The 14,825-nt window shown below is 43.9% G+C and overlaps 1 protein-coding gene across 2 annotated transcripts in view; it reads left to right on the top strand.

Annotated features, from left to right (window-relative positions):
* The window catches only part of IQCA1 (IQ motif containing with AAA domain 1), a 249,948-nt gene that overhangs the window by 229,318 nt on the left and 5,805 nt on the right, over positions 1–14,825 (top strand). For both annotated transcript variants that reach the window (XM_068245328.1, XM_068245329.1), the window contains exon 16: positions 10,727–10,813. In XM_068245328.1, coding sequence (XP_068101429.1) covers positions 10,727–10,813 — 87 coding nt within the window. The remainder of the gene's footprint in view (positions 1–10,726; positions 10,814–14,825) is intronic.

Here is a 14,825-nt window from a genome sequence, read left to right as displayed (position 1 = left end):
AATCTAACTGACATAATAGTGTGCAAATGATTAGGGAGGCCGGCTGGTATCTTGCTATTTTGGCAGTTAAACTGTTGTTCAGGAAATGCTGTTGAAAACAAAGAAAGCCCTGAGAATCCCCCTTAAAAAGATGGACTGGCCCAAAACCTGTCATCTGTCACATTTTTTAACTACCTACTTTTTTCGCGAAAGAACCCCTTTAAACTGATGCACTAACTGACAACAGCACTCACCCTTTTCGCTACCTCTGTGCGCCGCCCTCTACATAGCATTTCAGCTCTCCAGCTACTTCATCATTCACAGTTGGAACTGGAAGAGCAGAAAGGCAATGTATAGAGCAGCGCACAGAGGTGGCAACAAGGGTGAGTTAACCGAACAAGCCTTACTAGCCCCTCTGAAAGATCAAAAGTTGTGGGCTACTGCGCATGTGTGGACCAGGTCACACATCTCCTTGATCGTGCTCCCATGGCGGGGAGCAGTCTACTCATGCGCATAACGCTCAGAGCAGTGGGAGCGTGATTGAGGAGGCGCATGGCCTGGGTCGCGCATGTGCAGAGGCCACGACTGGTCTAGTGGACAAGTTTTTGGAGGGGGACAACAAAACATGAAGAAACCAAGAGACCTGTAAGGCTACGAGGGGCTGGAGGAAGCCCCCGGTACGTAAATTAAAACTTTTTCCCGTCTCAGGGCCCTTTTCCACAATAGCGTTTGCGATTGCTGAATCGCAAACTGCTAGTGATTTTGAAATCGCTACGGTTTGCTTTTTAACATAGGAATCGTGGTAGGTCATTTGCACTACTGCGATTCGTTTTTTGCCTAATCGTGATCGTGTGGCGGAACAATTATTGCCGAGATTTTGCTATGCAGTGCATAGCAAAATCGCGATCGCAAACGTCAGGAAATCGCCGCTAAATTTTGTACTTTTGCTGAATCGCAATCGCTAGCGTTCAGCGCGAACGCTAGCAATTGCTAGTGGAAAAGGGGCCTCAGGGATACTTTAAAGGAAAAAGATTTATACTTACCTGGGGCTTTCTCCAGTCCCCAGTAACCAGTTTGCTTGATCACCACCATTTTCCCACAATGATGAAGCCGCAATCCAGCCCAGTCGCATACCAGAGTGCATGGCCCCGATTGAAATATCATTAAAGGGAACCAGAGAGGATCGAAAAAAGGTTTTATACATACCTGGGGCTTCCTCCAGCCCCATACGCACGGATCGCTCCCACGCCGCCATCCTCTGCTGCCTGGATTCGCCGGTACCAGGTCCCGTCATTGCCGCGACTCGGCCTGCGGACGGGGCCGATTCTCCGCATCACACAGAACTCCCTCTATACGCTACTGCGCAGCCGCATGCGTACGGGTATGGAGGGAGCCCCTGTGATGTGGACAATTGGCCGCGTCCGCCGGAAGTGACGGGCCCGGTACCGGCGGTTCCAGGAAGCGGAGGATGGCAGCGTGGGAGCGATACAGGCTTATGGGGCTGGAAGAAGCCCCAGGTATGTATAAAAGCTCTTTCTATTTCCAGGCTCCATTCCTCTCTGGTTCCCTTTAAGAGCATTTTGTGCAAGCAGTTATAGTAAGCAAAATGGGCTGCGCAGAACATTCCCTGTCCGCACCGCACATACGCTGCCTGTAAAGTGCGAAACTGAGACAGAGAGCATGGGCTGCTGGACAGGGCAGCCGCAGAAGCAAACCATTAGGGGACACATTCAGCAAAGACAGGATGGGGGCTTAAGAAGTCCTCAGCATATAATTACTACCTTACTACATACATTAATTAGCAAATAACATTTAGCTTCTAAGGGGGACCCTCAGTCAATATCATCACCCAGCTTGACATTCATTTTACATTTGATTCCTGACACTGACAGTCAGGAACACAGACATCATCATGCTTCAGGCCGGCTGGCGGCTGCAGCAAAAACTTACAGTCAATTCCGTAGTCACAGATCTGGAGCCACTGCCAGCCAGCCAGGGATGTGCGCAGCTAAGGGGGGTCTTTGCCGAGCGCATGCGCACTGCACTGAGGCTCTCATATCCATCAGCCCCAGCGGCACCGCGAGACCTCCCCTAGACTCCTGGCCAGCCAGCGCTGTGCTGTTTAAATCTGTGACGTCACGTGACGTCACTGATTGACAGCGGGGGCGCCCTATTGAAAGAGCCTCTCCCTCGCTCTCTCTTAGCCGCCTGCAAGTTGGAGCTGCCGCCTGCCTGGGACTCCAGAGTCTAGAGCGAAAGTCTGCCTGTACTGGCCGGCGGCTGGTGACTGCCAGATGCAGGCAGGCTAGGCTAGCTCGAGTCCAGGGGCAGGGCAGGGGCCAGGGCGCACCACCATCGGCACTCGGAGACGGAGTCCGATCTGCTCCCAGGCCTCCTGTGGGATCCCGCCTCCCGTCCATGTTGCCAAAAAACCGCAGCCGCTTTCACCCGCCTTGCCTCTGCTCACATTGCACACAGAGCAGAGCGGCAAGCGGGGTGGGCGGCTGCGGACACACACTACCGTCTAGCGGGGCAGCGCAGCGGGCGGCTCACTGGCTCAGTAGTGACAGGCTGACACAGCGCGTATGGAGGGACAGCAGGTCACAGGTGCGTGTTGCAGTCAGTTAACCTGTGTCACCCGCAGCCGCCCCAAGAATGTAGCAAATTTAATTCCGCCCTAGTCCTGTGCCTTGGGGGCCTTTCCCTAAATCCGGCCCTGTGTGTCACCCGCAGCCGCCCCAAGAATGTAGCAAATTTAATTCCGCCCTAGTCCTGTGCCTTGGGGGCCTTTCCCTAAATCCGGCCCTGGCCCTACCACATTCTAACCATTTTTTGAAAGCTGAGGCTTTCCTTTGCACCAGGTCCCCAGTCGGTGTAATGCTTCGTTCCCAAGTTAGGGGGGTTTAAAAGTGTGTGTCCCCTGCTTTTGGCTGCAGAGAGCACAGTGGAATGGAGTCTACTGTCTCGGGCAGTATCACACTCAGAGAGGAGACGAGGGTGCAAAGCGGGGCTGCTTCTTCTTCTTCTGTAATGAAACCCCCACAGCATTTGACAAGTTTTGAAAACAACAGATTTTTTTCTGCGAAAAAAGAAAACTACCTTCCGGGTGAGCTGCTGATCATTAATATTGGGTTCCTCCGGTACTTATGTAATCACACTTTCTTCAGCCAAGTGTAGGGGACACTCCTCCTTCAAAACCTTTTAACCTTGGAACGAAGCATTACACAGACTCGGGATCTGGTGCAAAGGAAAGCCAGTGCTTTCAGCTTTCCAAAATGGTTAGATCGTGGTAGGGCAGCAAATAGAACTTTTACAAGAAGCTTCCAAACTCTGCAGATGGGATAATACATACGGTAAGTACCGAAAATAATTTTTTCAGGGACAAACAACATGGGGCATTTTCAGCAAGCGCCAATAAAATCACCTGCACAGCGGTGTTCATACAACTTTCTGCACCTGCACAGGTATTGCACAGCAATTTTACCAGTACTTACACCAGTTACATAGCGCTCATTTCACACTTAGTGCATAGGTAACATGCATGTTGCTAGGGTAACACTCATTACACTACTTGAGCACATTATACTATCAAATGAGTGTTATTTAGGTAACATGAGTCTCTCTGATTTCACAACGCACGCTATGTAACTAGTATAAGCACCAGTGAAACTGCAATGGACTGCCTGCACATTGGTAACAGGCATCTTCAGCAAATGATGGTAAAAATACAGTTTGTCTACTGGAAAGGGGATCAGCCTGCACACAACTTTACTCATAGCGGATAAGGTTGATCGACATCAAAATAATATTAGTTGTGGTCTTGTGGATGATTAATTCACATTTAGTTGTACTGCTATATGAAAAAATATACTATAGGTAAATGTATGTGAAAAGCTAAGCCCAGTTTTTAACTTTTATGCATATTTCAAATTCAGGTTTTCTATAGTATTAATAGATAAAGATGATGTAACAAATATTTTGCAAGCTACATATGCTGTCATCCACTTAAATACACAAATATTGCAAGTGGAAAACACAAGTATACCTCTTCTTTTAACATTTCTTCAAATATCTTAGATCAGGTGCACATGACTAGAATACCTAGGCAAAGATCAAGACTTCTGGACCAATGTGCGCTATACAGATGAGGCAAATACAGAGCTATTTGCTCACAGTGCCAGAAGGCATATTTGTGGAAAACCAAAGTCCACATTCCACCAGAATAATCTGATACCGCCTGTAAAGCTTAATGGTGGAAATATTATAGTTTGGGTCTGCTTTACTGTGGCTTAGACAGCTCTCCATGGTGGGAAGCTACTATGAATTTGTGTTTGTGTCAGTGGGTGCTTGAGTATAATGTGAGACCATCTGCCAGATAAATAAAGCCAAACTGAAAGTGGACCCTAGAACATGACAATGACCTCAACTGTTCCATTAAATTCACAAAGCAGTGGCTGGGAGAAGAAAAAAATATTTTTTTTAGAATACCTGATTCAACGAAAAGGTCTAAATCCCATCAAGATGCTATGGGGTGATTTGAAATGGACTGTTAATGCAAGAAACCTGCGCAAATCACACAATAAGAACAATGGATAAAACGTCTCCCAGTAGATGTCAGAGTGGTAGAGAGTTTTGAGGATACACCTATCTGTGGTTTCCACTACAGGGGTAATTCCAGGTACTAGATAGCTGCTTAAAGTGTACCAGAGATGAGTTAAGTTAAAAGTTTTATACATACCTGGGGCTTCCTCCAGCCTTATCCACATAGATCGCTCCCACGCTGCCGTCATCAGCCTTCTCGAGCTCTGGCACCGGGTCCCGTAACTTCGGCCAGTTACAGCCAGTATGAGCAAGCGCAGTGCGCTCTCTCCGGCAGAGAATAGTACTGCGCCTGCACTAGGGTAGTTGCTGCATCTGTGTCACCCGCATCCCGCCGCCGCTCGGTCCCTTCTTCACAGCCCGGTGGTTGGCAGAAGCATAGGGATCTCCATTGGGCTGCAAAAGACTAATGGGAATCCTCAGCAACAGGAAGAATTTTCATCGGTTCATGTTGAACCATTGAAAATTCTCTCTGTTGCTAGGGAGAATTGGCCTGCTGCAGCCTATGGTGAGCTGCATGCATCTGCTGGCCTCAGTAACAGTAACCACACAAAGATGAACAATCGTTTGTTTTAAGGCGACAACGATGACTTGTTTCGGGCAGACCCTTCTTCAGGTCCCACTACGGGATGTCTATTTGAAGGATGTAATTTCTGAAGATCTGTGAATCTTTTTGCACCTTTTTGCACTTTTGATATCTGCACTAGAAAGGTAAAGCTAGAAATGACATCTGGACAAAACAAAATGAAGCCAGGGTTACACCACTCAACATAATCCATAGAAGCACGTTGACAAGACGGATGGAGATAAAGTGGACCACCCACACCCCAACACTCCCTAAATACACACAACATACTCTTCTCCCTGTTGCTCACTCCTGCCACATTATTAGGAAATGGACTCAAACTTTCACTGACCAGATAACACTGCCAACGCTGTCACTAAAGGTTGTCCTTCACATTGTTCACATTTCTACCTATTGTGCATCTGTTCTGCCGCCACTTGGGCAAGCTCCCGCTATTTGTAGCCGCAGGGGCACCAATATAGTACCTGCTATGTTATTGGGTGCCCCAAGTATAGCTAGCTAATCGCAGCTGGTAACATAGGAGCCTATGGTGGTGCCCAAAGTAGCACAGTGCCTCCGACACCTGATTTTTATAGTGAAGTTAGCTTTGGGGGAGTCAGTTAGAGTTAGGCATAGGTTGGGGGAGTCTGTTGAAGTTAGATATGGGTTTAGGGGGTCGGTTAGAGTTAGGCATAGGTTGGGGTCCTTAGGGTTAGGCATCAGTTTGGGGGTTGGTTAGGCATTGGTAGGGGGGGTTAAGCATCAGTTGGGGGGGGGGGGGTCGGTGAGGGTTAGGCTTCATAGGCAGGAGGGTTAAAGTGAGAATGGGGTCAGGTTAGGTGATAGTAAAATATCAGTAAAAATACCAATTTTTTAAAAGTACCAATATTTTACTATGGTAATTACACCGATATTCTACTACCGTTAGCGGCTATTTCCAGTGCCCAAATAACTGCAGGGCTCTTTTTACATCTACACATTACAGCTTCTGCCCACCTGATCACATGACTGCACGGTGCTGTCCCTGTTTCCACCTGACCCCTCCCTTTAGCCCGATAACATTACTGGTGCAGTGGAAAATGTATTAAGACATCTCTGCAGCCTAAAATAGATGTTTATCACAAATATCAACATGACACATTTTCATCAGTGTTGTAATTATATCACTATGTAAACATACAATAGTAATAGCTTGACAGGAAACTACAGTTCTTCAGACTAGCTTTCCAAATGCATTGCGTCCAGTGAGTCTGGCACATCAATAGTACTTATGCTTCAGTTTCTAACAATATTTTTCAACTACAGCCTCACATAATTGGCTGAAGAATAAGAGAAACTTAGAAAAAATATATTGTTTTCCAGTAGTTTACTCTGATCCAGCATGTTTTGCACTCAACAACAACATGACCTGAACCCCAGTGTAAAACATTTCCAGCATAACAGGAATGCACCGCTATCCTGAAACATTTAATTGGTAAACTAGTACCACCTGGAGAGCATTATTGTGCCTTATACAATATATCACTGTACAAGGATGCTCATGACACAGGAAGAAGAGGCTGTGACATCATGCAGTAATTGCAGGGAAGATTCCAGAATATGAAGGAGATGTTTACTCAGACCCAGTTTTGCCAAGAGTAACATTTTTGGATAATTAATTGCCCTAATGTAGACCTAGAACAGCTGTGTGCTTCATCATTAACAAATACTGCTCTTGATGAATTATCTGTCAGCATCCACTCTGAGTCCAGGACAAGGATCTACAGCCAAGGGGCAGCGTAACATCACTGGGTGATGGGAGTCAGAGGAAAACCACATTTTCTGACATACGCTTCAGCAGGAAGAGATGGAATGTAAACATGAGGAAGGTAGACAATGGCAATAGAGGAATGTTAAACAAAGTGGAAAATATATGTCTAAATGGTTTTCTGTGATAGCTCTGAGGGGGCAGTTTATAAAAGAATGATTGTTGGAGTCCTCCTGTATTCACCTTTAATATGCTGCACATTTACTGTTGGAAACCTCTATTTATAAAGTTTCTTGGCTTTAATGTTAACTAGTAAATTTGATTCAAATAGATCTGACTGCCATCTGGATTTGTTCTTCTTTGTATTTGAAATAATAGTACTGTTACATTCACTATATTCAAAAAGCAGTCAATGTTGCCCCTGTTTAAAGAATCGCCATAGGAATCTTCACAGCTGTGTTCTACCAGTTCTTATCAGTCGTCTCAGCTTTTATGGAGATTTGTTGCTGCTGTCTATAGATGTAGTTAGAATGTAGAGCACATGTCATTCATTGCTATAGTCATCATTTACCATCAGCAACATTCACACGGGTAACAGTTATAAATATAAGAGTGGCATAAGCCTGGGCCCACGTGTTGCATGATGGGTAACAGTACTTGCCATGAAGAAGATGTCATAGCTCAAGTGTGTTTAGGACTGGGGCTTCATGGTAATTTTCAGCTACACTTCTGCCCTTATTGTTATCTGAAATGGCCACATACAATAAATGTATGTCTGCCACAAAATCTATCTGGCAGGCATACATTTCCAATTACAATTAAAGCGTTTGATATGTTAATCTCTGATGCTGGCTTCACAAAATGGAGAGCAGTTGGCAGCCACAAAGTGAGTGTCTTAATGACGATATTCTTCTGTACAAACGTTTGGAAGCCTGAAACTCCCTACTCTCTCTGACATGTTTCCATAGCAGCCAGATTGTTGCCAGAAACTCGAATTTGACTAACTTAAGACAAAATGCATTCCCATCTCTTTATATAATTTCCCTGTGTCCCTGCGCCCCATGTCCCTGTATCAGTGCTTTTGCGCTACTGCGCATGTCCAGCACTGACAGCCGTTGGGGCAGGACGGGCATGTGCGCGCGCACGGCCGCATGGCGGATGGGAACGCGCATGCATGCTGTAATGCTGCAACGGTGACAGACCTAGAACCCATTTTAAACTGGCTTAGGTCAGCTAGTATATCATAAAAGCAGTGGGATTCATGAACCATTACAGCACCGCATCATGCTGACCACTAGGTGGAGTCTGCAGTTTTACATTCAGCCACAATCCCTAATCCCTTCTTACACTTCACGCCTAGACCTGTTTCCCTGTCATAGACTAAAACAGTTTTGACATTTTAGCTATGTCCGTATTTAAATAGTAATAACTTTATCACCACTTATGAGTCTTATTAATATATGCATCTTTTTTTCGGAACTAACCAGACATTTATTTGAGTTGTTTTTCTCCCTAGTAATTATTATATTTCTTATGGATTTCAAAGGGAAATAATAATGGAAAAATACACATTTCTCACCCATTATTGTTTTAAAATAAAGAGTGCTACCCTTATAGCTGTCCCTGGTAGTCCAATGCCCCCCCCCCTATAACTTACCCTGGTAGTCTAGTAGTCCACACACACCCCTTTTAGTGGTCCCTGGTAGTCTAGTGGTCTTATACACCCACCCCCGAAAAGATTTCTCAGGTAGTCTAGTAGCCCTACACTCCCCACCAATAGCTTTCTCCAGTAACCTGGTGATACTGTAGGGGGGTCGGGGGAAAATGAGTTGAACTTACCCGGGGCTTCTAACGGTCCCCCGCAGACATCCTGTGTTGGCGCAGCAACTCACCGATGCTCCGGCCCCGCCTCCAGTTCACTTCTGTAATTTCAGACTTTAAAGTCTGAAAACCACTGCGCCTGCGTTGCCGTGTCATCAAGAGCGCACAGCGCAGGCTCAGTATGGTCTGTGTCTGTGCAGTACACTCCTGGTGACATCAGCGGGAGCGAGGACACGGGCGTGCAGGCACAGTGGTTTTCTGACTTTAAAGTCAGAAATTCCAGAAGTGAACTGGAGGCGGGGCCGGAGCATCGGTGAGTGGCTGCGCCAACACAGGATGTCTGCGGGGGACCATTAGAAGCCCCGGGTAAGTTCAGCTCATTTTCCCCCAACCCCCCTACAGTATCCCTTTAAGGCATTTCCTGGTTGTCTTGTAATCCCCAATCTTTTGTTCAGTTTTCTCTTGTATTCTAGTGCCCTCCAAGCCCCCCCCCCCCCCCCCACACACACACACACACTCCCCCTTGCTGAGAATGGCAGCAGGAAGTGATACTGGCAATTATCTCTCACCTATTACAATTCCAGCAGCAATCACAGTGCTTCCCTGGCCTGATATAATGCCGGCCTCTTGTATCACATATAGCGGGTCCTGATGACATTATCAAACTACAACACTGTACATAGAAGTACAGGAGCTAAGAGTTAAAACAGAGATGATCAGTGCAGGGACCAAGCAAGGTGAGAGATGCTTACTCAGCATTGCTTCCTGATGCCAACCTGTGCCAAAGAAGGAGGGAGGAACGGACATCTGGCTTAGTGCCCAAATGTAGCCCAGGGTAATGAGTATGCTCATGTGCTCATTGGTATTATATATATGTGATACGCAGGTCCTTTTGGCAAAACTGGTGGCAGAGAGCATGTGAAAATACTATAGTGTTGTTAAGTGGTTAATGGATGAATAGACCTTTTTATGTAAAAGTAAAAATCCCAGTAAAATGGCTGCATTTTCCACAATTACGCCCTTATAATATCTCCATTGCTAGAACTGAGATTAGCAATGAGGTTATCGTCCCAGAGCTACAAGCATTCACCGGGATACAGCCACAGAAACATTCTGAGAAAAGTGCACAAATTATACTTTTTCTGTGAGCTAACAGTTCATTTTTCAAGATAAGCTTTCAAGAGATGTGCGCTCTTCATCAAGTCAGAACAGCAACAATTCACTGAGGATCAAAACAAAACTCCCCTGAACGAGTCCTGCCTCGACCTGATGTAGAGTGCAGATCTCCTGAAAGCTGGTGCTGAAAAATGAAGTGCTAATGCAAACAGTGAAAGTTTCATGTGCAGCACTCAACTTTCTGACTTATTTTTATTTCACTTGGGCTAAAACAGCTACAACACCCTTGAGGCATGAGGCACATAATACCCATTTTCAGGGGTCCTGTGCTTCATATAAAACACAGCATACAGAAAGCATAGATGTGGATTGTTAGGAAAATACATCCTCAGTGTGAAGGTGCTGCTGATAAACACGTGCTTCACTGCTACAGTAATGATGGAAGAACATCATCTAGTGGTGACTTTACTACATAGCATGCTGGGAATTCGACATATATTGATGTATGTGTTCATATAACATAAGCAATGCTTCCCTGTGCAAAAGTCAAGTAGCCATCATATAAAAAATATAGCTACTATAAAAGCACTAAAACAGATCAAAGTAAATAAAAGACAAAAAAAAAAAAAAAAAAGATGACCCTGAAAACTTGCTTTTTGTACTGATAATTTCAGATAATTTAGAACTTTTTGTTCTTAAATGTGATAATTTTCTCTAATTGCAGTCATATAAACAACTATTAAGCTGTTTATCTTCCAAAATGGCATGGGAGTGGTTGCTAAGCCTTCATATGACCAATTGTAATATTTGTATAGTTATTGTGCCAATAAAATATTTTTCAAAGAAAATTACTAAGAATAAGTACAGTAGCAGCATGACTGATGATTTCTTAATTACAGGTGGCTCGCCAGCTGCAGCCATCAGTCATATGGATTGACGATGCTGAGAAGACGTTCTACAAGAAGGTACCAAAGACAGAGAAACAGGTGATTATTACTACAATATATTATCCCAATCATCATCAGACTGTGGTCCATTCAGTCTTCTGGGTTTGTATGTCCAAGTTCTTGAAACACGGTAGGTTAGGCTTAGGGGGTATGTGAACTTGCTGCAGTGAATTCATCACAGTCAGTTGTGGGATTTAAAGAGACACTGAAGTGAAAAAAAAAATTATGATATTATGATTTGTATGTGTAGTACAGCTAAGAAATAAAACATTAAGATCAGATACATCAGTCTAATTGTTTCCAGTACAGGAAGAGTTAAGAAACTCCAGCTGTTATCTCTATGCAAACAAGCCATTAACTCTCCGACTAAAGGGGCCCATACACTCAGCCGATTTTCTGGCCGATCGATCGATCGATCGATTGCAAATCAGTTGGCCAATCGACCGATCGATGGCCGATTTCAATCGATTTCGATGGATTTCCATCGAACTGGCAGGGTGGAAAATTTAGGTCGATCTGATGAGATTGCTTATCTTTTTGCATTGGCCTTAATGGAAATCTGATGGCAAAAAAAATGCCATCAGATCGAATTTCAATAGATTTCAAACTGAAATCTATTGGAATTCTATCATGGTAAAAAATGTTCTAAAAACACATCAGATAGATCATCAGATGCATTTCTTATCTATCTGCTGCCAATCTGACGAGTGTATGGGCACCTTAAAAAGTCTTAGTCGTGGAGAGGGCTGTTATCTGACTTTTATTATCTCAACTGTAAGTGAACTGTTTACTTTTTCTTTGCTAGAGGAGAGGTCATTACTTCACAGACTGCTCTGAAAGACTCATTTTGAATGCTGAGTGTTGTTGTGTAATCTGCACATATTATAGAATGATGCAATGTTAGAAAAAACACTATATACCTGAAAATAAAAGTATGAAAATATTTTCTTTGCTGCGAATCGTCTAGTAATTATTCATAGTACACAACCAATTCACTATATCATATTTTTTTTCGCTTCAGTGTCTCTTTAAAAAGCGGTAACTCGCATTAAAACAAACATGAATAAATGATTATGTACCGAAAAGCAAGAGAATTCTTGGACAGAATTAATGCAAAATATAGAAGTACTCCAAAAAAATATGTGTCAAATGACTACCTGAGATGATGTTGAAACCAGAGGGTACTTGATAAACATCATCTTTCATAAACAGGTACATGGTGTGTATACACTAGGATAAAGCTGTCATGAAAGAAATATGGAGGTTCCCTTCTCTGATTACTTGTTAAAAATACTAACTGCTTAGCTGTGCGCTGCTGGTCAGATTTTACTTTCCTAATCTGTATATGTCTTCCATACAGTATACAGCCAAGGAACCTGAATTCTAAAGAGAGCTCAGAGATGTCAGCTCTCATACTTCTTTTATGATATTATATTAATACAAAAATTGCATGCACGCATATAGACACACTCATACACATTCATAGACACATGCATATATACAGATGCATACTTATACATATGCAGACACATGCATAGATTACAGACACATGTGCGTATATACACTTGCATACATACAGACGCAAATGTGCATACAAACCCACACTTGTACATACGAACACATACATACAGACACACATGCATACATACATATTACTATTATTTAGTATTTATAGAGCACTGACATATTCCGCAGCGCTGTTACATAGACCCACATAGGGGCTCACAATCTAATCACTAACATAGTCAGATGCCCATCGCAGTCTAGGGTCAGTTTTAGGAGGAAGCCAATTGACTTGTCTGTATGGTTTTAGGGTGTGGGAGGAAACTGGAGTGCCTGGAGGAAACCCATGCAGACACAGGGAGGATGTGCAAACTCTGTGAAGATAGTGGCTGGGATTCGAATCAGGAATCTACATACATTTACATACAGACACATGAGCACACACAGACGTGTGCATACATTAGACACACACATGCGTACATACAGACACATGTATACATACATACAGGGACACATGCACACATTACAGAGACACACACATGTAGACTCCTTTTTGCACTGTAACACCAGATGAGGAAGCAGCAGCAGTTCCGATCAGTATGGATGAAGATCAGCATTTGAGCAATTAAAAAGACACTCCATCTTATTGGCTGAGTTCAGGTGACGTTAGAGTCAGGTTATCGTTATATGTTAGTAGAAAGTTTAGGCTATACAGTACATGTTTTGTTAATAGTAGATTACTACTTGGCTGTAGATTAGGGCCAGGTTAAAGAGAACCAGAGACGAAGCACCCTCATGTATTTTATTACATTTATCAGTGGGAACATGACAGTAAACACCTACCCTGCTTTTAGTTTCATTGTTATCTGCTTAATTAGTCTATTAGCAGCTGTGATAATAATCCCTGACTGGCTCAGTCTAGGTTTGACCTGGAATCATTAGAGCTGAGTCACTCTTCTGTGGAGTCTTTTCAAGCCAAAGCCTTCCCCCTCCTGGCTTAGATTTCCTGCATTGCATACTGAGAGCTGTGATGACATGGGAGGGGCTGCTCCTGCTGAGAGAGCAGCTCTGTGGCTGCAATATGATCCCTGTGTGCTCTGTGTGCACTAGATACTGATGATGACTGCAGTTTCATTCCTATGAGAGGCACTTCCTACAGGCAGCTGCACATCATACCAAAATGAAAGCACACAGATGAAAGGCTGCAGCAGCCTAGTCTCATATAGCCTAGACAGCACATCCAGAACAACTCATAACCCGGAAGGAGAAGGGATATGAGCCGGCGGCCACATTTGATTTTTCCTGGAGCAATAATGGATAAAAAACACTAAAAAAGGCACACCAGAGCGGTGAAATTATCAGGTAGATCATTTATTCTTTACAAGCTATCGACTGATATGTTTATTTTGTTGAAACGTTCATCTCTGGTTCCCTTTAAGGAGGGGAAAGATTAGGTTTGGGTTAACCCGCAAGATGGGGTTAAAGTTAAGCTAAGTACTCACATGTGAGAATTGTCGGCCATTGGGGATCGAGAAACGATCCCTCGGGCACCAATTTGTGGAACGTTGCTGTACAGACACATCCCTAGCCTTAAGGCCAGTGATGTGCTTTGCTGCTATGGAATGGGGCGGAGGGACAACAACCAGCTGAGAAAGGAGGAGATTAAATCAGTCGGCAGGGCTAGTAAAAAGCATTCCGAACAGTCGTGCTCGGGCATCGGGGGTCATTAAAAATCCAACAGGATGGATCTTTAACGATTCCCGATGGCCGAGCAATATTTATTGGTGGTCACCGTACACACAAGGATCGGCGGCTGAAACAGGCTTTTTTGCCCGTTTCAGACAAAGGTTATCGCATGTGTGTATGTAGCTTGAGGCTCAAGGGTTAAGTCTTGGATTTTCAGGACAGAAATTAGAATGATAGGCAGGTATAGAGAAAGCATAAGGCAGAGGTAAGGTGGAGACCACCGGAGGTAGGATGGGGCAGAGGAAGTCAGGATATTGGGTTTGGACTAGTTATTACTCTTTTATCATACCCTTCAAATACGTATACGGACTACTTCATACAAAAATATTGCGATTATTACAGCTCTGTGTTACAGTGGAGTTTGGCTCTTAAATGGTTAATCATGAGAATTTAGGTTACTTATAGTGTGAGATTTCTTTGTACAGTCAGTGATTTTGATCCATTCATTTTATTCTGTAGCTTTTACTTTCCATGTTGCAACAAACAGTACAAACCCAGATTTAACATTAGTTATAACTACTGTTTGCAGATAATTATATTACCTAAAATCTGGCTGTTTTTGTGAGGTATATTTGCAGCACATTAGTTCTGCTTCATTGACTTACTGCCCCCTGGTGGTTCAGCATTCTTATTATTGTGCCTCTTCAATATTCTACAGGCTTGAACATTTTCGAGGAAACATTATGAAGCCTTTTTCAAATGATTAAAGCTGTGCACACATGCTAGGCTTTCATCACCTGAGACAAATATTGGTGATTATCTTGGGTGAAAATCTGTTGTGGATACCGATATTCTCTGGCAT

Source organism: Hyperolius riggenbachi, chromosome 7 (assembly GCF_040937935.1).
Source record: "Hyperolius riggenbachi isolate aHypRig1 chromosome 7, aHypRig1.pri, whole genome shotgun sequence".
Taxonomy (NCBI): Eukaryota; Metazoa; Chordata; class Amphibia; order Anura; family Hyperoliidae; genus Hyperolius; species Hyperolius riggenbachi.
The sequence above is the reverse complement of the archived record's forward strand: the minus strand, read 5'-3'. Positions and strand labels throughout refer to the sequence as shown.